Raw genomic sequence first — 25,131 nt, 5'->3', positions numbered from 1 at the left:
AAAGACAGTGAGAGTGTTTGTGTGTATTTTACAGACAGAAAAATAAAAACAGGAGATAAAGTCCCTTTTGAGAGAAAGACAGAAAGTCCCCCTCGGTCCGAGCGGTGACCTTGCACCAGTTAAGTCCATATCAGTAACCCCAGCTCACAGACTTGACATGGAGCTATTTCATTCCCATGACTGGGCTGCAGATATTTACCCATAATCCCACAGGGTCATGGAGCCAGTCTGTCCCAGCTGCGCAGCGATACTTTGGCCTTTCACATCATGTCTCCCTGTTCACTGGTACATCAGAAGAGAGAGAAAAAGAAAATGTAAAAAGAAAAGAGTATATTAAAGTAATTTGCGTAATATGTAAGGATATGCAACTATCGGGAACATTTTTTCATCTTTCAAATGAGGATGAAACAGCGCTGCCACGAGACACGCTGTCAGCTACAACGCTTCTCTACTGACTGTAAAACGTCACAGCCCTATAAATAATATGTAAGTTGTTAAAAGCACTGGGTCTTTTTCTTGCCAGCAAGTTCACATAGCATCTGGTTATGTAACATTAGCAATTTACGAAACGTGTCCATTTACAAAATTCAACATTTGGGAGGAAAATGGAAGCTAGTTCTTTATTTATTAATTTATTTTACTTATTTATGTACTTAACTTCGTATAACTACGTATTTAGCTCTGCCTGATTTAGCTCTGCCTGATGTCTATAAATGCTAGTGTGGTTTTATTTGTCTTGTTAATAAAGTTCCTAAAAAAAGTCCCAAAGCTTATGGACATTAGCACTAATTATAGACCTGACTTTTTGTACCCTGTCTCTGACAAAATATTAATAAATATCAAACATAATTGCTACCTGGTTTATATTCCATGGCAACGTTTTTTCAAGTACTGTGTTTTTTACTGCACGAAATTGGGGAGTCGTCAAGTCCCTGTTGACTTTTACAGTAATTTAGTCAAGATCACCATCATTCCCCAACCCAACAAAGTAATGATAATAATAAAAATGTCACGTGCCGTTATGCCGTAACGTTGAGAACAGATTTGTCCTGTTACAGTAATGAACCACACCCAGACAGGTTTCAATAGCAGCTCATTTTTTACTCATACCTCTCTTTGCTCAATTTCCTGTCTCTCTCCACAATGTCTCAGAAAACGTGTGCAAAGGATTGGTTGGGCTCTGTAACTACATAAAAAGAAAAGTAGGAATTGCAACATTGGAGCAAAATGGGCTGTGACTTGGAAAAGGTGACATATCTGACATATATATGGTAGCCCTTATTCAGCAGGAAGTGATTCAATGTTGGAGAATTTGGTGCTTTTCTGTGACATCATCGTGCAAAATTTGGCAAAGCTGAATGAGTTTTTGTGTGGCAGATGTAGCTGACATCTAGGCATTTCATTTGGCAAATGAACAAAACTACAACAACATTAATCAACATTAGACTTGTGCTTGAGTTAGTCTATATTTGAAAGCACATCAGGGTCTTGAGTGGGAACACAACAGTCCTTTCAAAGCATGTGAATTAAGTCTATTTTTATATTTCACTGGAAGTTTCTTGTTTCAATTTAAAACTATGGAGAAAAAAAGTGGATTAGAGTTGCTAAAATCGCCCCTGGGATTTATACAAGCCTGGACCTCTGACACATGGCACGGACACTGAGTGTGTGGGAGTGAAATACTGACTGGCAGCTGAAATATTAAAGAGAAAACAGTGAATGTAAGACGGAAAGAGAGGAGAGGTATACAGCATGGGAGAGTGAATGACATCAAGATGGTGGGCAGAAACAAAGGTAAAAGAGGTTGTAAGTGAGAAGAAGAAACTCAGAATGAAAGATGGATGAAGGAGAAGTAGAGCTACAGAGTCCCATGGGAAATCCTAATAAGGGAAAGGCCACATAGTTCCCAAACACAGCCTTTTTTCCTGGCTACACCTCAGGCAAGTAGCCTCAGTGTGATGTTGGGAAGCTAACATTCATCACATAATCCCCTTGAGATGCAATTGACCTGCTCACAACACAGCCTCTGATATAACTTTTCCCAATAAACTACATGTTCTTACAAATATAGCTTTTTTGCATAAAGGCTGAGACTTCATATGATGCAAGGAGTGGAATATTATTCATTGTAGACGTAGGACAAAGGGTGCTATGCAGAGGGAGTCTGCAGTAATTATCAAATGTTTTAAGGAACAAAGGAATGGTGTTCTCTGCCTGGGAACAGTGGCTTGGAGGTGTGTCACACACACTACGCCTTAAGCCACAACAAGCTAGATGCATTCCTTTGAAAAAGAAATGTGTGCTACTCACATGTTTCTGGAGTGAGCTAGCCATCATTTATCATATACAAAATAACAACTGTGCGATGAATGCAAACTTTATTGCACCAGTAAAAGCAGCTTGTCAGATTTTTTTTAACTGTTGTCTCCACTTAAAGTCTCTCAGTCACACCATCCTCTGTTTATAGATCAAGATAAATGATCACCTAATTTTACACTACTCGTGCAACATTGCAAAAAGTAACTGACTAAATTGAACTATCACCCCAAATATGTTGACCTTCAAGACGAGCGCCAAATGGCATTCCAGCATCAACAGGAAGCCAAAGTTTTGGCACTGATTTTACTGTAGAAGAAGAAGGAAAGGTAAATTGATTGTGTATCTCTGAATATAATAACAAAATAACAAAAATATATTGTATGACATTATAGCCTTCCAAAACAGCCCTATAAACATTTTTCTAATCCAAAGACCCTATTGTCAGAACAAAACAACACACACAACTGTAAACTAAAAAGCCCATTTGTCATTTTAAATGAGGTTTTGGAACGAGATGATTGGAGAAACACCATGAAAGAAGATTCACTGATACAAAGAAAGCAGATTTAGAAAGTGAGTAAACTTGCAGGGGCGAAATGGTTGGTACAACTTTGTCTTTGGGATTTTTATTCAAACCCCTGTAAACAAAAGGAGGAAGTGTCCCTGTGTGACTGGCTTGCAGGGACTTCCTGTTTGTGATTATATGTCCAAAAACAGAACCACGGTCTCTGGACCTCCCATGACTCTGTTACACTCAGGGCTGGAGAACCACTGACCCGCTGCGTCTGGCTGTCCACACATTGTGCTTACGCAGCCAGGGCGCCACAATACTGGGAAGCAGCTGTGGTGGACATTAAAGTGACAAATGTATGTTGTTAACGGCATGCAACACACCAGCTATCATTAGTGTAATTAGCTTAATGGGTAGTAGCACAGGAAACAGTCCTAATGGTATCTTAACTTGTTGGGCCAGTAGTTTTGACAGCTTGACCGTATTCCCATGGTGGAAAGACTTGAGTGTATTTATGAATGTAGGAAGAAGCATTCAGATTCCTTAAGTAAAAGAATGAGGCTAATGCCTCATTCACGTATGACGGATGGTAGAGATGGGAAAGATTAAATGTCTGAGGGAAAACGCTAACCTATTCTAGTGATGGGCTGACACCGTAAACGAATGGGAAAGCCGTACTCTAACTGTGATGCATTTATTTCAATTTTATTTATTTATTTATTTCTAAAATAAATGGATGCAGCAGAGTTATCATTGTGCGGCTTTCCCATTCTTTTTTTTAGAGATGGGAAATATGGCCATCACGATGACTAGTAAGCATTCCCATAACTGGTCCACTCAAGACGAGTAGAGTTTTTTTGTGTGCATTGACAATATAACAGTATATTTGATGCAGCAAATTTGGGTTTAATTACACCCACAAGTCCACAACTATGGACTTTGGCTGATGTGAGGCGTTGTGTTTGCTCTGTGTTGATGCACTTTCTAAACTGTATACGACATTATTGACAGGAATGTAATTTACAAATCAGAAACGTGTATAGGTATAGAGCTAACCATCTACATCCACTGATGAAAACTGTGAGATGTAATTAAACCATCTGGAAAAAACTAGAAAGTGAACATGGTTCAGATTTTTTGATATACAAGAATTAACTTAAAATAGCCTTCTGACTTTGATCTACTAAAAGTAACCACTAAAACTTTTCCAAAAATTAAGACTGAACTTCAGAGCAGAGTTTTCCAAACTATCCCAACATTACATTTGTTGCTACTCTCAGCAGCCACCTCCTTCCCTTAACCCTGCTACTGCAGGAAAGCAGGAGCCAACAACCCTCGCCTGCATTTCCTCACATTGGACAACATGATCTACAATTTAACAATAAAGTCAGTAAACCCTCCTCCCTGATAAGAACAATACAGCAACACCAGGATACATTAATCCGTGTTTGAAACACTAAGGAAACAATACCACTGCAATACAATGGCCTATTTTCCTTCCCTTAGGTATGCTTTGTATTGTCGTGGACACCACACTTGTAGGAATTGTCTAAGCGGTGGGTATGATGTAGATTTTCACATTATATCAAATGCCTGGTGGTAAAGGTCTGGCCCCGAACAAACCAGTCACTGGGAAAAGGAAATACAGACAAAAGAGCTGATAAAGATTTGTTTATGATTCTTCTGCAAAAATGTGATTGCTTTATTGGAAATAAGAATAAATAATGTTATACTTGCACATACAGGTATAGAAATGTATGTATGTATATGTGTGTATATGTATGCTTACATGTATATATGTATATATATACTGTATATATGGTGCTTTATGACACCTCTGTTTTTTGTATTTTACTTCATTGTTGTTGGCTGTGTTGTTCTTGGTTTTATTTGCTGTTTTTCTGGAAAACACGTTGGTGCCTTGTTAAGAAAAGTGCTATAGAAATAGTTTATTATTATTATTATTATTATTATTATTATTATTATAAATGTCTCTATTTTTGCATGTTCAGCTGACCTGCCGTGCAATGACTAAAACACTCTCTACAAGCAATTATGTGGAATTGCTTAATTGGAAAGGTACCAATCAAGATATGTCCCTCTTTTCCCTATACTTGATTCCAAATTGCATTGATCTTTCCAGAAAGCATCTAGGAATTTATATTTTTAAGAAATGATGGACCCAATAAAGCATTACTGTACCTTGGTTGGTGGCACAGTTAAAACTTTATAGTAACAACACACAATAAAAAACGTAGATATGTGCAGGGAAGGAAAGAAAATAAGACTCACTAAAGTTTCTTGCCAAAACAAATTATAAATGTAGCAAAAACACAAAAAGGAAGCACACAATCAACAAAACTAAATATATAAATAAAGGACATTATCATTTTGAGTACATACTCAAGACCACACTGTTCGTTGTCTTTTAAAGACCTTTAGCTGAACTTGGCCCAAGCAATCTTGTCCAACAAATGAGAGTCCCTCAGGGGGACGTGAGGGTACGACATGGGTCAATTCTTTCCCCATTCATGAAGCTTGTTACGGGCCTGTGAATTTGTAAGTAGTAAACAAATTAGAAATGGTTTGGTTGTAGTAATTATCTGAAAAGAAACAAGACCACAGGGCTCTGAAGATATTGCTTGGATCCTACGGGGCCCTTCAAGATGCTCAGTGAACATCTGTGGGAAAGTTTGAGTTTCAGACATTTGGAGATGTCGATGCAACAGTTGTGGTGAAGGAATCAGCACTCGGGGCCAAGAAGTGGAAGTTGGTCTGTTGATGGGTCGGGGGATTAGAGCAGCTCAGATTTCAGGGGTCATTTACTGTTAAGTGTCAGTGGGAAAATTGTCAAGTCCTTTCCAGATGAAGTATAATAAACACATCTTGAGGTGTGTGACACTTGTTAACACTTCTGCTAATGGGTATATGATCTGCTTGAGTCACTAATTGCAAGCTTATCTGATAATCCTTAGCAGAGTACTTGACACTTCTAGAGGCTGATTTTATTCATCTTGGCGAAAAAATAGAAAAGTTTAAAGTCTAAGACACTTTTTAGAAAAGCATATACACTGTAGAGATTCCTCACATTTCCGTTTGTATTTTAGGTGTTTTGTGGACACCCACCTAATGTCAAAATGTTTTCAGTGATCAAAAATAAAATAATAATTTTCAGTTATCCACGCATGTCAAAGTAGGTCAAAGGGTTTTATTTTCTATAGATTTTTAATTTGAACGATTTTTAGAGGCCAGAAGAGGGAAAGGTACCAAATATGTGACAAGGGGGAAAAAACGTTTCAATTTGTCTTTCTTATTCCCTTTTTCATCTTCTGACCCCTCAGATTAATCTCGGGACCCCTTGGGATGGTCCTGACCTCTAGGTTGGGAACAACTAACTACAAAGATTAGGCTGATGAGATTTTATACTTTACTTGAAAAGATCAGAACCAAAAACAATTGATGCTACAAGTCTAATATGTTTTGTTTGTGTAGCCAAAGCCTGATATAATAAATCCCTCCATGCCATAGAGCTCCATTGTTGTCAAAAAACGGTTAAAGACACATCAGTGAGTCTCATTATTGCTGAGTCAGTCCCACATTAGTTTCACATTGCCAGACCTTCCTCTACAGCGCTGCGGAGGAGGGTCTGGCGAGTCCACACAGCATTACGGGATGGGAGAAAAACGTGCTCTGGTTCATTGGCATTTCATTAAACCAATCACAATCGTTTTGGGCAGCACTAAGTGCCGTACGGAGCAACGGTGCTGTTGCAACATAGCCTCGGGAAGGAACTTCTATTGGTGGAACGTGTACGTTAAAAAGTTGTTTTAGTCGTGCGAGAGAAAACTCAGATTGGACAGATAGTCTAGCTAGGTGTCTCGTTTTACCCTGAGATCTAAGAAAAGGTTATCCATAGTCCTCATAAATCCACCGGGGTTTAAAATGTCAACACAAAGAAAGCCCAAGGTAACGGATATCCGGCCTAAATGAGTGAAATCCGACAGAATTTCCATCAGCAACTGAGCAATCCCGGAAGTGGAACGTCGTGGATATAGACTAGTCCCACATACACTGTCCTCTTGCCGTCGATGCTCATAGCACACCAAATGTGTATTAATCCACAGTTTAAAATAGTCCCCAATAAATTCATTATTTACTACTGTTTAAGTAATGCTTTATCTGTAGTGACCAGCTGTTTTACGAAATTACAATGCCTTTAAAAAATTTAAATAAAAATATAAAAAAAATATTTATTTGTGACCTGTTTTTAAAGATTTGCAGCCATTAGAAATTTAGGTTTTTTAGAGAGAAGTGTGCTGTTTTTTTGTTCTTCCTCTGGCAATGTAAAACCACTGGATGTGTCAAGTTCATGTCCGGTCTGGAAAATGTCGAAAATCACATGAAAGTTGACAGAAAGGGAATATACAAAGAGTAACCACCCTAATTTGGAATAATTAATTAAACCTCACAAGCTCAAATACCAGCAAAGCACTTTGCGTGACAGTGCCTTACATAAACATGTCCTGACTTGTCTCTTACACACCACATCTGCCTGCAGGCTGCTTGGTGCCCACCCACACTCTTTCTCAAAGGCGCAAACAGAAGATCTTTTATGCAAAGTGATATTAACATTGTATATTCTTGGCAGAAAGCTCATCCATGCAATACAGTGAGTGCAGCAGTTGAACAAGTTTATATTACGTCACCATCATAACAAGCAGCCAAAAGTTACACAGTCATGATAATGGATACATGCATGATTATATATTCCGGTGATCATTTAATTTATGATAAGATAGCAAAGTGCCTGGATAATATGGGAAAATATTATCTGTGTCAAAGTAAAGCATGTCTAAAAACACAAAAATGTACAGAATAGATACCAGTGAAACACAGTTTTGTGATATTTTATCTTCATTATGAGCATTGTCCTTGACAAATAAACTACAACTAAAGTAAACTAAAACCAAAGTAAACTAAGTTAGTTGACAAACAGCACTAAAATTGCATATTGGACAGCTTCAATGCATGTTTCATTGCACCAAAAATGCATTTCTGAAGGCACTTAAGCACCACATAGTCAACTAGTAAGTATACATGTACCATGGCATGTACAGTTCTTTAGCACTTTAGTGTGTTATTTAAGGCTGTGCATACAACATACAATACTTGTTATGAAGACAGATTCATTGTTGATTTGGTCTCTTTAAGGGACTTGTCGATAAAATAAAAAATAAAAAGAGAAAAGTGAAATGTTTTAAGACAAAAAAAAAATACTTGGCTTTGAGTGATAATTTCTCTAATATGGTTTTTCCTATAAAGAACTTCTGCACTGGAAGTTTGTTTCACATTTCCAAAGCACACCTATGAAATGTGTATATTAGAAATTGATTGGCTTACAAACTACAAACTAGTTGTAATATCACAAAATCATGCTTGTACGTTCATTTCTCAGATTTAAAATGAGCACAGAGAAACTTTCCTCTTTCGGCAGATGAATGTGAAAAAACCCTCCTGGTGTCAAACTCTGCACATTTATCATTCTGCACAGTGAAGGTCAAACATCTGTGTGAAATAACATATTTTTGTGTGGAGGTGGACTTTAAAGTTGCTGCCATGAGAATAAAGTGCAGGGTGTGTCTGTTGACTGATCACATGAGGACAATAAGGCGGTAACAAGTGCAGATTTGTTCGAGCAAGAATGGGTCTTAATCATCATGCAGCTTACTGTTGGTTTCCTGTCATACATACCAGATAACAACATTCACTTTGCATACTGTAATCACTCATTAGATGGCTAGAATGACAAAAATCAGTGCTTCAACAGATTGTACTGTACTTTTCTGATTTGATCCAACCCTGAGCAGCTGTCTGTGTTTTTCAAGGCTGATGAAGTAGAACAGGTCTCTCCATCTGTGCTGCACCAGTCGATGGGACAAACCCCAACCCCCAGGTCAACACAATGAGAAGGAAATCAACACAAATCCTGTTTACCCCCCCCCCCCCCCCCACAATGTGATACAATAAATACATCCACACAATGAACAACAGTACAATAGGGAGTTAAATGAAAGACAGCTTTGGTAGGCAGAAGGCATAAGTTTTTTGTTTTTGTTTGGTTTGTTGGTCATGGTTAGCACCTAGGTCCACTCACCTGGGAGATGATCAGCAGTGTGAAATAGTCAGTAAGTGTAAATTGATACCAGGGAATGACCAGATAAAGACCATGGTTGAGGCTGAGGTCAAACTCTGACAGTCTGCGTCAAAGTCCAGTGTTTAACATGTCAAGTGGGGCCACATGCCATCTGTTCGAATAAAAAGTTGTTGTTTACAGGCGAAGAACGATATAAGCATTTAACAAAATGTCAAATGAACCCAAAGGTCAAATGTTGGAAACATCCTCTCATAATCAGCCAGTTTATTAACACAAAAATGCAAAATGTAATCCTGTTGGCTTTTTTCTGCTTTAACAAGCAAATCCTTCCCCAGATAAATCTCTTATTATATTAATATAATAATACATGATACAAATTAGTGGTATATAAATGTAATTTCTAAGAGACATGGTTGGATGTGATCCTGCTTCGCTCTTATCAGCCCTGCTACACTCCACTGTCAATAAACAAAGCAACACATTCCCTGTAAAATAATCTGAAAATGAATGTGTAAACATATTTGTTTTCTTTTTTATGCTCTGGTAGAAATGACAGTTAAGGAAGTGCATGTATTCCTGAGTTCGAGGCTTAGTATGAAATTCCTCCACATTTTTGGTTATATGGTTTATTGTAAATTACCAGATTGTTGTGTGACACTGTAAAATGATCTTCTTGTAGCAATGGTTGACCTTCTGACGCCTAGATACCAGGGATGCATGGTGATGCTGTGAGTTAGGGGACCTTCTTATTATAATCAGAGCTTAAGATTTTTTAAAACATTTTCCCTATGTGTATGCCTCGATCATCACCAGGGATGTTATTCTTTAGCTTGAACCTGCATATAAAAAAGCATTTTATTGTGATGATTATGGTTTGTATGACCACCATAACCCAAAGAATGTAAATAAGAGAAAATATAGTAATAGTTCCCAGTGTTGGGAAGCAGTGAACTACATGTACTTAAACTAGTTTAAAGGGATGGTTCACCCCAAAATACATATTACATTAAATGCATATTTCCCCTCTTACCTGTGGTGCTAATTATCAATCTAGATCATTTTGGGGTTAGTTGCCTAGTGCTATCAGCCGTAGAAATGGATTCACTCAAACAGCAATTATTTTCTCCAGAAATCACGACCCGGTTACTCAAGATAATCCACAGAAGTGGTTGTAAGCAGTTTCATGTGGGAACTATTTCTTTCCGCAGAACCTCACCCGCCAACCGTATCACCACGCATAAGGAAGCGTACTCATGGTGCTGTCATGTAAAGCGTGTTGAGAGGTAATGGTCATTTCCAAATTTTTGTGAGATCGTGTTGAGTTTTCTCTGTTGTCATTAAAACTGCAAACAAATTAGGATTAAAAATGAATTCTTGACTTGATTTGGCAGCAGAGATGTCTAAACAATCTCACCTCAAAGTTTATTTAGCTGTTCAGAGGCTTTTTGATGTTTAATTTAAAGTTTGACTGAATCTAATTTTCCATACCAGACGCCATAAATTCTGTTTACATTTGCATAAATTCACAACACCAAATGAAATCAGGCTATCCTCCTAAGGTGCTTAAATTAATTGACTGATTGAGCTGAAATCTAGGTGGGTTAGTAGCCAAACAGCCAAAGCTGATTATGAGATACCAAGACTAATACATTTACATCACAATACCCATATAGTATTGCCTTAATCTATTATCATGTTATTAGTGTGCATGTGAACCGACTGATTTAAATGTAGGTTACACATATATTTTCACTGTGTCCTCCACCTCCTTAACATTTCTCTCTATCGTTGTCTCTTCCAGCACTCCTACGCTCTGTCTGCCCTGCTCTGTCAGGCTTTAAAAGTCTGCTTGATGTTTTTTATTCTTTGCTCTCTGTCAGCTGTTTTACCTGTAATGTGACGAAGTATCAATGTGTCACTCTGGTTTATAAAAAAAAAAAGAAAAGATGGCCTGAAAGTGTTGGAAGAGACAGTTACCTATGTACAGGTAACAATCCTGATTGACTGCATCAAAAGAGTTTCATTTTGATTGTCAGATATCCTACAGTTGATGTGGAGCTGCAGTGGTCTGACACCTCTTCACTATCTACTGTACTCCTATTAAAAGTATTCACCTTTGGAAGTGTTCATGTTTATTGTTTTACAACATTGAATCAAAGTAGATTTAATGTAAACATCAGAAAAACAACTTTAAATGTGAAGATCTTGTCAGTGATTTAAATTGATTACCATTATAAATACATGGTTGCATAAGTATTCACCACATTTAATAGGATGCACCTAAATCATAATTAGTTCAATTGAGATCATACACCTGTGCTGTGTCAAGAAGGTCTAACTTTTAGTCAGCAAAACCTACACCATGAAGACAAAGGAGCATGCCCCTAAAATGGATCAGACTCCTCATCTACTGACCCCAGTTAGAAACTGTTGTAAACTACATAAACAAGCGTGTTATCAGTCTGTCTGTTTACCTGTGCATGACAGCAGTTACCTGTGTGAAGCTGCTCAGACTCCGTTCACAAACCACCTGATAGAAATCTTCTGTTTCTGCTGACTCTGTTGAGTGGCTGAGTGAAAACTTACGTTAGTCGCTGTCAGCGTTTATCAGTGTACTAGATCTGTAACTCTGGTTCCCAGGCTGTGACAGGTTGTGATGCCCTGATGCAGGAGAGCAGGATGGAGTTTGACTGATGTGGGCTTTTAAAGACCAAAAGACAACTCTTACAGTATGGCACTAGGCTGGTTGCCAAAGTAAATGTTTTAAGTTTTTATTTTGAAGAGGTTGTCACACCTAGACTTCTTATTTATGGAGTATTACATGTATGTAATAACCCTGAGTAAAAATGCAATTATGTAAGTTATTATATGATGAAATTGGGTCTATTTTAGGAATAATGTTCCAGTTTAGCATGGAGGGGGGGAGGGGGTGTATATATGGTGTTCATGTAGCCTACCTTCTTTTTGGGTTACAAATGTTTATTTGTTGGTTTAAAAATGTAGAATGGCCCACTTCAAAATCATATTATATTATATTACAGGATTATAATTAGTGATGCATTAATGTTTAAATCACGCAGCTGGTTTTACTTTATATAGGCCTACTGCTTGGTAGCTTAACCTGGAAAAATAGGCCTACATCAGATTTTGTAGTAACTAAAGCTATATCAAATACATGTATTGGTGTAAACAGCTATGTGTAAAACATGCAATATTTGCCTCCAGAAGTGGAGTTTATGTTTATAAAGTATAGTAATTGGCTACTCGAGTAAAGTACAAGTAGGCCTACCTCAAAATTGTAGGCATACTTGAGTAAATGTAGCCTAGCTACTTAGTAAATTTCCACAAACCCTTAAAGCTAACTTGAACTGTAACTGTTTGTTTTAATAATTGCTTTAAATTTTAAAGTCTTAAATGTTCATAGCACATTTCAAAAGTTAGCATTAAGCCATATTTAGCATAATCAGATTAGCATAAATTTAGCAAACTTATGCTACTTATTTAGCCTACTGTGTAAACTACATAGCCTAATAACTTAACTAATAACTGAAAAGTATTTTTTACAATGGACAATTGTGCGACGAAAACCGCTGGCACAGACTAATTGCTGGACTAGGACTAATGATTCAAACTTGTTAATTAACTAATCACTAAAGTGGAAAAACTACCGGGAAACCCCACTCCCCTCCAAAAAAAAAAACTCTCCATCAAGTTGTACAGCTTGTGTCTGTCTGGGGACCAACTGTGTGTGTGTGTGTGTGTGTGTGTGTGTGTGTGTGTGTGTGTGTGTGTGTGTGTGTGTGTGTGTGTGTGTGTGTGTGTGAGGAAGAATACGCCCCTCGATGCAACGGATGGAGAAGTGCGTCCCCTCAAGTCATTTCCAACCTGGGATCTGAAGTGACGACATCTCATGCTCGGAATTCTCCCAGACGCCGCTTTACTTTCTCTGTGGATCTACTCAAGGATGAACTGAAAGTGATATTTTTTATCTAACGGAGAGGAAGACACACTATTGGATCTATGAAAAAACCCACGTGGATTTGTATAACCATTTTAAACCAGAAGGAATGCATATTTTCTTTGTGAAACTAACTTTGTTGTTGTCGCTGATAGCACTAACACGAGGTGAGTGGCGCGGAGTGATTCTTATTTCTGAGAAGTTTTCTTCGTTAGTAAGATAAGAAAATGTTATTTGATAAGGATGTACTCTTTACAGTTTAGAGTAGAGTTTGTTTTTAACTGGTTGCATTCACTGCTTTGTCAACTGATGGACTGAAACTAAAGTAACGTTATCGCAACTTTTTTGGACTCATCCTGCAGGTTTCCGAAGTTAACTAACAGTTAACTGCAGGATGAGTAGCCTATTATCTATATGATTTCATTCACCTGTTGGCATGATCCTAAACACATCTTTTCTGCTGTCTTGCAAATTGGATCAATTCATGCTTTTTACTTTAACCAAGGCAGCTGTTGAGCACTTGTCCAGCCAACACTTAACTTTTTCCACACTGGTATGTAAACGCATGCCTTTGCAGTTTGGATTCAGAGCAGTGTGTGTTTGTTTTTTATATTATTGCAAAGCTGTGTTACTCCCCAAATGGCACATTCTTTTTGGGACAGTTGCAGACAGGAGCATGCAATTGCCAAACCGGTGTCAAGTCCCCTTTTCACCACAAACACTGCTCTTTGAGGTGGCAAGAGTCACACCTAGACTTCACATTTATGGAGTATTACATGTGTGTAATAACCCTGAGGAAAACAAATATTTGCTGCATCACATAGACAGAAATAACTCCTGGTTCCTGGACTTGTTTAAAAGTTTCAGCAGGTGTGTTAAAACTTTCTATTTGCAGGTCTAAGATGCTCCATGCCCACGGAGTCGTGTTTGAACCAGGGGAGGTGTGTAGCAACTCCAGATGGCAATGGAGAGTGCAAGTAAGTTATAACATTTCTTATTCTCTTTAAGCGATAAATGGCGAGGAATACCTGCTGAGAAATGTGTCATTGTGGAATTTGGCATGACTCCGATTTTTGGTTGACATGTGAGGGCTGTAAAGGGGGCAAGTGCAAGACCAGCGTTGCTATTTCTGGGAGGCAAATGGTCAGAGAGCTGAGACAGAAATGAGTGGACATTGATGAGGACAGGGGTCACTGTGAGAGAGAGAGTGTGTGTTACTGCCACCACACTCTCCCCTCTGCAGCCAAACCCTCGCAGCCCTAAATCTTGCTTTTCTTTTCTTTCACGGATCGACAGCTGGGGTTGCCAGAAGCTCGGCGACCATTGTTCCTCTGCTGCGATTAATTCTGTGTGACTAATCTGGGTGAGGCTTCCCAGAGAGACCCTCAGACTCTGTCCTCCTACCCGCCCCCCCCCCTTCCACAACCCCTCCTCTCTCCTGGGATTGGGTCCCCTCCTAAATGGCCCTCAGTGCTCTCTCTCCCTCTCCCTCTCTCATTCCCCTGGACAGATGGCATTGGGTAGATGCTTTTTAACCTGCTAAGAAATGAAAAACAAGTTCTACATTTAGTCTTTTTTGTATTTGGAGATGTTTTCATTCCACATGTAAACCAATACACATGTAAACCAATAAGCACCAGCTTTGCCCAGAACTCTTTTACAACAAAAGCCTATTTTGCACTTGGCTCTATTTCCATCCTGGCATGAGCAGCACCAGCCGGTGTCACCTCGCTGTGGCAGAGCTCGGTGACCGGGCGAATGATTGGGCCGGCTGGGTCACGGCTCCGAGACTAAAAGACCAAGGCAGCCATCTTGGCCCCCCGCCACATCTTAATTTGGTTGTTTTATTCACCCCTCAATCACACACTCACCCCCCTCCTCCCCACCTCCCCCAGCTCCTCATTGGGCCACAAAGCCATCATTGTGCCCCTGCACTGTTCTCCTCCTCAGACTTCTCCAATTAAACATGGAGATGGACATCCTCGCAGTTTTGAAAAGATTTGAGCGGGCACACAGGGCTTTGTGTGTGTGTGTGTGTGTGTGTGTGTGTGTGTGTGTGTGTGTGTGTGTGTGTGTGTGTGTGTGAAATATTGCTGTGTTAGTCATCACTGTGCCACCAGAGGGCTGGGAAAAAAATTAGGTTCATCAAGTTCGGGCTGCAGAATATTCATATCAGAAACTTAGAGCTAAAATGCTATTTTGGCTATTTTTTCCAATATTTTTAGACCTTTATAGATAATGATTTGTGCACAAGCCCAAAACTGACACCCCAAATAAAACAGTTACTGTTCTTGATCCCCTTTGATTACAGTCATGAACCTGGTCTCTTCTAAAAGGTAACAAAAAGTCAGAATTAGTCAAAATAATGCTGAACCAAATTTACAGAGAATGAGGTTTTTGATGTATAGTTTGTCAGTGAGCATTCAACCAGCTGCTGCTTGAGTCGGTATGTGTGGAAGTGATTTTTGCATGCATGGGGAGTCTTACTTTATCAGAGGAAGCTACGTGCTTAACTGTTACATAACTAAAGGGGAAATCCAGCTGTTGAGTATTGCACCTCCACAAATTAAATGCAGACAGAGCTTGTGGTATTCAGAAGTGCTATTAGTCAAGCTAAAAATCCTGCTAGGATCCAGCCTAATACAAACAATAGCATCTTTATTTAGACCCTTCCTGGTAAAGAACCAAGTCTTTCAAGCTCCATGCCCTCAGTTTATCTTAAGTTTGCCATCTCAAGCCAAGATAACCCTGATGACATCCCCGGGAGTATTTTGTCAGAACCAAAGAAGACATTATACAATGGGGAGCAGGGTTGCAAAAGCAAACTTACACACATTTAGACTTATCAGAGACTGCTTCCCATTTCATGCTCTAAATACCTTCATGCACGCTATGATCTTTTCACATCTAAGTTATTGTGTAACCTCTTGGTCACAAGCAGCACCTACAATAACAAAGCCTCTTATGATGATATACAATCGAGCAATTGAAATTTTGGACAGGAAGCCGATAAGAGCTCCTCATTGCCATGTTCTCAAGAAATTAAATGTTAAATTTTGACAATTTTTTTTGTAAATCTTAAACTTGTATAAGTACCTACATAGCCAGGCTCCCTCGGTGCTCAGTGAAATAGTGGTTCCTCTTAGAGCTTTGGGTTCTGTATCTCGTGGTGCATCCAATGGGAACTGTAAGATGCCCTTAATCTTCATTAGGTCAAACAGCCTTCTCTGTTTGGGGGATCAATATGTGGAATGGGTTACCTAACCTGACTGGGATCAGTTTAAACTTCTTCTGAAACTGTTTTTGAAGAGGGAGCAGTCATGTAGTCATGAATAATCTGGTGCTTCTCTTGTATGGTCATTTATTATATTAGCCTGTGTTGTGTAGTGTTTTGTCTGTATTTCCTTGTGAGTTTTTGCATTTTAAGTTATGTATCTATTGTTGAGTTTGTGTTCTTTACTGTCTTTTATGCAAGTGTTGAGTTATTTTATTTAAAAAAGGGTCCATCTAGGGACTTGCATTGCAAATTAGCTTAGGCTATAAACGCTGTGCTGTGTGGCATTGGTCTATGCTACATACTTGTCCCAATACAAATAAACATACACAAAACTGTTTTCATAGGCTGAATACTTTACTAGGTAATTTTACTAGGGCTCTACCAGTAACCCAGGTTTACTAACGTCACTCCACCAGGGTTAATTGGGTTAAAGGTTAAGTGTTAATTGGTATATTTCTTTTTATCAGTTTAGTGTTTGTAATATCATGCTTGGCCTGGTGAAGGATAAAGCCTGACAATTTTTGTCTAATGAAAGCATGCAGAGAGGTTTTGTTTTTCTTCCCGAGCCTCGCTTCATTCTTGACAGAATTTCGATTGAGTTTCTCCTCAATCAAGAAGCTGTCGCTCTTGAACTCGAGTGTTATGTCGAGGTCAAGCAAGTGGGATTGGATGCTTCAGTTTTATATAGTCTGACAGAGATGCCTACTTGACATGCCATACCATAAATACCATCTCTTCATATCTGGCCTGCCTGGCCTTGTGAGATTCTGACTGAAGTTTATCTCCAAAGAGCTTTGAGGAGGCCTCTCATTTACGGCAGAGGCTTGGCAGCAGGAGAGAGCAGTGACAGAGCCGAGTCAATCCAGACCAGGAAAAATAACTACCAAATTCCAGTGGCACAATGGCCAGAATCAAAGCAGCAGAGCTTCTCTCTGCCTGGGGAGATGAGAGATGTCGAGCGAAGAAGGACGCTGCTGAGAGATCACAAACCTTCATCATCAGTTAGTCAGCGTGATGAAAAAATACAACTGATTTCTGACAGCCTGTTGATTGCAGGGAGTCACATGATTTAGGATTTAGGTTCTCGTAGTAGATGAAGAATGTGTTAGGATTAGGCCAGGCTGGAAAACAATTGGCCAAATGTTTGGTTCTTGTCTCAAAGGGAAACATATTGTCACTTGTACTCATGTTGCATTGTTGTTACGGCTGGGTAGTATTTGATTTTTTTTTTTTATATTAGTGCCAGTAGGACCCCTGAGCTCTATTACAGTTTTACAGTTCCTACATAAGTAAAATACACTTTTAAAAGTAGCAACGTTTACTGATGTTTCTTCTTTGGATCTGGGAATTCCCAATCAATAGATAAGTAAACAAGACTGTGCATCAGCCACGAATGCTTGACACCGCTTCCGATGCTTTATGCTAGAAATACATATTGGCCGATTATTAAAAAATGTATTGAGGTTTGATACTCATCGCTACAGTCATTATTGTTCTGACAAACATGGCTAAAATAACATGTGCTTACCAACTTTCCATCACCTCTGAGTTAGTTTTGTGTAGATTGTAAGTGACAGTCATTGTCATTGACATATGTTTCTTTTTTTGTTGAAATGAGTACAGCATATTGATGTGATGGATGTGTTGAAATGTAAAATTTGGGGGGGATTGCAGTGTGGATGGCAAACCTTTAAGATCTAAAAATGTGAGAAGTTTAATCCTGTAATCATGATTTTCAGATTTTTCTCTGTTTGCGTTAGATAACAGAGTATTTAATTCCCTGCTGGAATGTGCAGCAACTACTACAGTATACACCCACTTCAATGAAAGTAAGCCCTTGTCTCTCCGGTTCTGGGGATTCCTTAATGGCACCTCTGTTCACTCCGGTCAGATGAGTCTATCTCAGCACTCCCCCCTCCCCCCCCCCCATCCATTCAGAGTCAGGAAACAGCCTCGGAGTGGCCCGAGGGAAGAAAAGGTGCCGTATCTGATCTTATCATCACACAACGAGAAACACACAGCGCGATGCTTTAATATGGCTGCTGGTGTCGGGTTCCCTTTGGCAGGAGTTTGGCTGGTGAAAGGGCTGGTCGTCAGAGTGTTCTGGCCGAATGAAGTGACTTGGTGGTGGGGAACCTCAGTGCAGAGGATTAGTGATATTTGAGCCTCCATGGTTGGCATATGCCAAGACAAATCATATAAACTTTGATCGCAGGCTGGGAGGACTGACAGCATGTTTGTGTGTGAGACAAAGACACTGGGCATACTCCTAACCACACTTCCTCATTTCTTTTTTTGCCAGACCACCTGTCTGGGTTATAGTATAACAACTAGGAGGGACGTGCACTCACCCACACTGCAGCATGCTTCATAATACCCATGATTACTTGTGGTTTTGCCCATTGAGCTCCACACGGGGACAGATCGACTTTGTCTGCCAGGTGCGCTTTTAGCTTTCAGTCACTTCTGATACTCACTCACTTACTCACTCACTCACTCAAAGAATATTTAGGAGAATGGAGTGTAATGCCTTTGTGGTGAAACCTAACACAAAGACATGATATTTTTAGATTAGTGACTTACACTTCCCAAGGATCATTATCTCTGAAGTCCATGGCGAACAAACATCCTTAATTATGCTTAGACATAATAAAAAAAGACACGCTTTACAACTCCAGAACTTGCTTGAGAATCATCATGTTGATCTGCTACAGTATCTAGCCACAATGTGCACAGGCAGCTAACACTAGATGGCTTATTATGTAAAAGACTTTCCAATTCTTTTGGTGATTTTGAGCAGCTAAAACACACAATCCTACTAACTTTTTAGGTATTAAAATGATACAAATTGGCATTTCGCCGACTTCTAAAAACATCTTTGGCCGAGTGAACAGACACTGGCTTGCGAGGCAAGTTAACCAGTTATCGACAAACAGTTGATTTTGTAGTTTGGCTAACTCAAAAAATAAATGTACTGTATATATAGCTTCTAAAATCTAAATCTAAAAATATAAAGCCTGCTAACACCCTAGCCTATATTTGATTGATGTAGGACAATGCAGGATGCAGTGATGGGATATTTTGGCATGCTCTGGCTCAGACCTTGAAGTCGGCGTGTACAGTAACAACCTGAGTGTCCGGTTTCACTGTCAGCTACACCTTCAGACATCTTTAAAGCCTTTAAGTGGTTCCCAGCCTCGTAAAGTAAGCAGTGGCAGAAGTCATTAGAGCTGCTATGATTCTCAAGACATTCATACACAGACACACAGACACAGACACACACACACACACACACACACACACACACACACACACACACACACACAGTAAGTGGTTGGTCCCTTGAGGGGCGGGCTCTTTCCCATGGGCTGCGTCCATAACGCTCCCAAATAAACAGGGTCTCTAATGAAGGCTGCCAGATGTTGGCTGGCCAGGTCAGCTCTCCTGTACGATTAGAGAGGAAGGAAAAGAAGGATGGATATAAGGAGAGGGAAAGAGGGGCAGCGTTTCCCCTGTAATTTCTGTAGCCAGTGGGGATTTGGTGGTAACTTTGGTTTCAGTTCCACAACAAACAACCTTGTTTTTTGTGCCAGCTTTGGTTTTAGTGGAAGAGCTATTTTTATTTCGCTAGACTCAATTTCTGCAATTTAAGATGAATTTAAGTGTGCATTTCAGTGTTGATTTCTTTTCAACCAGTAGTGGCAGAGTTGTCACAGTGGTTAGCCACTATATGTTGCTGGGAAAACACAAGAGAGGGCAGAAAAAAGAGGGAAGTGTTGGTGGAAAGGAGAGTAAGAGAGAGGCCCCCCTTGGGTAATGCTTTTAAAACAGATCAGACAAGACTAAAGGGGACTTAGAACCAGGCACACAACCAAACAGCCAGGAAATGAGAATAGGTGTTGGGGAGGCGGGAGGGATGAGGGGAGGGGGGCCAACGGTACAAACATGCTCCACTAACACAGTTTGACTCCAGACTGGGAGCTCTGTGTCCCTGAACGAGACACCTGAGAGAAAGAGCTCAACTCTGGTTTACATGTATTACAACTTGTCTTTCAATATATACAGTACATCGTTTTGGCCATCCTCTATACAGTGAACAAAGTCTGAGAAGAGAAAGCAAAAGCAAAAAAAAGTATTACCAAAACCCACTATACTTTACTGACTGACTCCATTAATCGATTATTGGTTAGTCTATTATATATTATATTATATAATAGTGAAAAATTTCCGCCACAGTTTCCTAAAGATTAAGATGATGTCTTCAGATACTTTTTTTTTTTTTTTATCAGACCAACTAAAAACATTTAAAGATATTCAATTCACAGTGATATTAACACAACAAATCAACATATCCTCACACAGATAGCAGAGAAGGAAACTGGAACCAGTGACTGTTTGGCAATTTGTAACCTAACCTCAGACCTTAGCAGTTACTTTGGCGAGTACAGTGTTATCAGAAACAATATAAATGATTTCTAAAACCATGAAATGATATGATCCAAGTTGTAATAAACCAGGTTTAGTTATCTTCTGTTATCTTTTGCTGAAATATATAAGGATAATATGAATACACAAAGAATACTCTTATTTATGTCATTTACAGAAATGGAACCAGACACTGATTGTGTCTCCCACAGAGCTTTACATGGCACAATAATTGAATAAATGCACAACCTAATTCACTAAGCTTCTTAAAATGGATACAGATTGGGGTCCGTACAGCTGCCAAAATCTGTGTACTCAATCTAGGTTTTTATTTGTATACAGTGCACATCTGTAGCCTACATATTATGTTCAAAGCATCCGTGTGTGACCTCAGAAAGATGGCAGATGGCAGATTGGCCCGATACTGAGGAAAGCCCCTCCAGAGTGACGCCTGGCCAAGGGTCAGATGTCACCACAACATCTGCTGTAGGCTCGAGCCGCCGCCCGGCCCTGTTATGCATCCCATCAGTGTCGCGGACCTGTTGCCAAGGGCTACTGCGGCAGCAATAGAAGAAGAGACGGCCCAGAAGTCAGCGCAGAGGAGAACAATGAGGGCTACTGGGCAGGGATGACAGAAAAGATAATAACACTATCAGCCTTACCGCAGAGATAATTCCACTGCTGTCCTGCAGTTATACGATACCCCCCAAACACCTGATATTTGCTCAGCTTCTGATTTGTGCCCCCTTTTCATGTCTTCTTTATTTACTTTGCCAGCAGCCCAGTTTACCTGCTGCTGTTGAGATTATCCCGCCCGCCAGGCCAGCAGATTTCTCTTGTTGAAGCAGCTGCTTTTCTCTGTTTGTTTTGATTACAGCCAAGACTCCATAAAAGAGTCGTTAATATCTTTTGTCCCCCCCCCCTCCCTTTTTTTTTATAAGTTTGTGCTCTCATTGAGGCAGTTAAGCTTGCTGCCTGTAAAAGCTGTTTTGTGCTGAGCGCGTATTTGACGGGCTCTCGCCAAGTTAAAGAGCAAACTGTTAGCATTCTTTGCCTAGCGTGTGCTACAGTTGACTTACTGCTTGCACCTCAGCCAGAGTGTGTTTGCATAGTGCGTCCACGTGCACCGAGGTAAGGGTGCCGAGGCTCTATCTGTTTGTCTTTTTGGCCTTGGTGTGAGACGCTGGGCTGTTTTGCGAGGGCAGATGCCAGGTTTCAAAGCTGGTGCGAGTTTTTTCAAGGAACCATAAAGGCTGCCAGCGATCCTCGGGTTAAGAATCAGGACAGGAGACTCTTTAGAGTAAACACCAGCATTCCTTCTGAACTGGCAACACCTCTGTCTTTCTCCCCTTAAAAACCCAACCAAACCCGTTCCAGTTTCCTTTCTTTCAGACTCCATTGTTTGTCCCACTGCTTGTGTGTGTTCTGGATTTTAAGCTTTTCTTTTGCCTTACGCTTGGCCTTCAACATCGCAGATCACTAAACCGTTGCAGAGCAGCTTGGAGTAACTTGGATGAAAGTTTTAGGGGGAGTGAGCAGTAGTCAGTTGAGACTTGTAAATCCTAATGTGGTGTCTTACAAATGAAAAGGAATGAGTGGGGGGGGCAGTGAAGGAGAAGAGCGGGGTGAGGGGGTTTGGAGGGAAAGAAGCTGCACAGAGGGGAGCGAGCGGATGCCAGCGACCATACGACTTTGAACAGAGGGAGTGATACCGATAATGTGAAAAAAAGGGGGAAATTCAGGGATAAGCCATATATAATGAAAGACGATTAAGAGAAAGATTTTTTGGGAGACAGAGAGGAGGGAAGGAGAGGAAAGAGTGTAACAGCTGAATACGCCCGGCCTGTGGTCAACTCTGAATGAGGAGGAAAAACAATGGGCCCACTCATCCCCCACTCTCTCTCTCCCTCTCTCTTCTCTTCTTCACTCGCTCTTCACTTCTCTGCTAAGTAGTGAAGGGATGTGTGTGTGTGTGTGTGTGTGTGTGTGTGTGTGTGTGTGTGTGTCATCCATTTGGATGTTGTTTTTTTTTTACCATAACTGTAAAAAAAACAACGTCCAAATGGATGTCACATTCTTGCTGCAAAACAAATCTACCTACGGGTACAAATAAAGTAACCTGGATCTGAACTGAACATGTTTTTAACACCAGTCAGATTGATTCTTGAAATGTATTCACTTATAAACATTTTTATTTGTTTCTAAATTGATTTTGTATATTTATTAAATATCCTTCTTTCTGCCCTGTTTACTTTTCTCCACCACAGATTAATTCAATAGTATTTAAAATAAAACAACCCTCAAAATGACTTATTCAGACTAATTCATAAGTTAATAAGCTTATTTTTTTTTTGCAGTGCATGGCCCTTGTCTCCGTCTAGGCTTGAGGACAGTAGTAGGATGGGGTGCCATGCAGAGGAAGGAGGCAGAGTGCTAGGATATGGGAGGTGTGGGAGGAGGAGGAGGAGGGGGTGACTGGCCGTGGCAGCAGCTGCCGTCTCCTCATTAACATGCGCACCTGCTCCCTGCGGCCTTTTTCCAGTGAGCTCGTGTGGCGCCTCACGACCTCCGCACCCGCCACTGCTGGGACTTAACTGGACTGGCCTTCTAGCAGCCAGATCTGCTGCATGCAGAAAGTGGGACTGCAACAGGTTATCTAGAGTAACAGTATCCCTAGTTTCTGGAAGTTAAAGTCTGAATTTGGAAAAACAGCAGCCTGCAAAGTTGCCAAAAGTACAGCTTCATTATCATATCAACGACAATAATAAGACAAAAAGTACTGGATTACAAAGTAGAAAGGCATCTCATTAAATCAGGATGCTATGCAAAGGCAAAATGTCTGGTATGTCTGGTGGGTTGTTTTAAATTGCCTTTCAGCTCAATAATCATAATGTTGTTAGATTAGATTGAACTTTATTGTCATTAGATTATTGACAATACAAGGACTGAGACAATGAAATACAGTTAGCATCAAATCATAAGTGCAAAAAGCAGTAAAGTGTTGTAGTTTTTGGTCTGACTTTCTCCTTGTCTGAATTAAGGGTCTAATGATAGAGGGTGTTATATGTTTCAGATTGTAAAGACCTTTGAGGCAAATGAATGTAATTTGAGAATTCACTTGACTGTGTGATTTTGTAAGAAAACACATCTGGGATTTTTTATTTGTAAAAAATGTGACTTTCAACTTCTGGCATAACTGCTGGTTTGACCTTAATGCTAGAATGATCCCAGGCTAAATGACTCTCAGCTAAGGTACCACTCTCCGCTCTGTACCTAGTGACATGCCACCACTCACTACTACTGTTTGTGCAGCGGGCAGCCTAGCATGTGATGTTTTCTTTTCCTTACTATGGTCCTAAGGCTGCCTAATCCCCTGAGAGGGAGACCCTGTCTAAACACACGCCTGTCCCTACAACCCTGTCCCTAAACCCACGGCTCGGCCTCACACACACACACACACACACACACACACACACTCTGGACCCCCTGGGAATGTTTGGGGACGTGGTCCTGCCAGCCCCTGCGGGCTAATAGACTTGCTGTCTCTGGTCAGGTATTTGTGGGTGACGGCGGGTTTTAATGTTGTGGGAAGGCCGCTTTGATGTCTGCAGGATGTTTTATGCACAATATTGTTTCTGCGTGAGAGTAAAACACAACAGTATTCAAAGAGTACTGTTGATTTCTAGACATTCTAGACCAAGGCCGCCCAATTTGGGGCCCGCGGGCCAAGTTCGGCCCGTGCTCTCTTTGTTTTGGCCCGCCATGGATTTGACATACTCATGCTTATTCTCCTCTTATTTTAAAAGTAATGACTACGAAATGTACATTTTGTGCAGTTAAAAAGTACGTAATCTGAGTTTAACGGCAATGTAATGCGCAGTGCTGGTAAACTTCCCATTTAAATTACATATGTACGTTTTATCTATGGAGAATGGCAAGAATTACGGTATTCTTCAACATCGACATTTATTTTTGGCTCGTGGCCTTCCATCCAGATACATTTTGGCCCTTCATATGAAAGAATTTGGGCACCTCTGTTCTAGACACATTCTCTGTGGGATTTTTTTCGCAATGCAGGAATTCACTTTTCAGAAATCTTTCAGGTAGCGCCACAGTCTCTTCCGTTTCATCCTCTTCCCATAACTTGTCTATTGCTGGAGCGAATCCTCTCTGGGGAGGGAAGAATAACGGGCGGTGAGGTGGGGGGCGCGGTGCTTTGAAGTTTCCATAAGGTTGGCTTGCAGCTCAAACACTGGCATAGATGCTGCCTTGTCCTCAGGATGAATGAGTGCTGACAAAAGGGTCGAAGCGAGCACATTTCAGCCCGGAGAGCCACTGAAGGGTGCCATGATGGCTTCTCTTCTTGTGTCTCGACTTTTGGAAAGGACGGATTAGGAACAAGAATTCCAGAATACTGCAGAATTGTTGTTTTCTTGTCTCCGGTGCTATTGAGTAGATGCTTTGTTTTTGTAATGACCAACCCTCCC

The 25,131-nt window shown here is 40.3% G+C and overlaps 1 protein-coding gene across 2 annotated transcripts in view; it reads left to right on the top strand.

Annotated features, from left to right (window-relative positions):
* Positions 1–12,845: 12,845 nt before the first annotated feature.
* LOC116054312 (neurogenic locus notch homolog protein 1-like) overlaps positions 12,846–25,131 on the top strand; it is a 44,834-nt gene continuing 32,548 nt past the window's right edge. For both annotated transcript variants that reach the window (XM_031305795.2, XM_031305796.2), the window contains exons 1-2: positions 12,846–13,109; positions 13,838–13,919. In XM_031305795.2, coding sequence (XP_031161655.1) covers positions 13,052–13,109; positions 13,838–13,919 — 140 coding nt within the window. In that variant the 5' untranslated portion in view covers positions 12,846–13,051. The remainder of the gene's footprint in view (positions 13,110–13,837; positions 13,920–25,131) is intronic.

The sequence above is a fragment of the Sander lucioperca genome, chromosome 2 (assembly GCF_008315115.2).
Source record: "Sander lucioperca isolate FBNREF2018 chromosome 2, SLUC_FBN_1.2, whole genome shotgun sequence".
Taxonomy (NCBI): domain Eukaryota; kingdom Metazoa; phylum Chordata; class Actinopteri; order Perciformes; family Percidae; genus Sander; species Sander lucioperca.
Note: the sequence above shows the minus strand (reverse complement) of the source record. Positions and strands in the feature narration are given on the sequence as shown.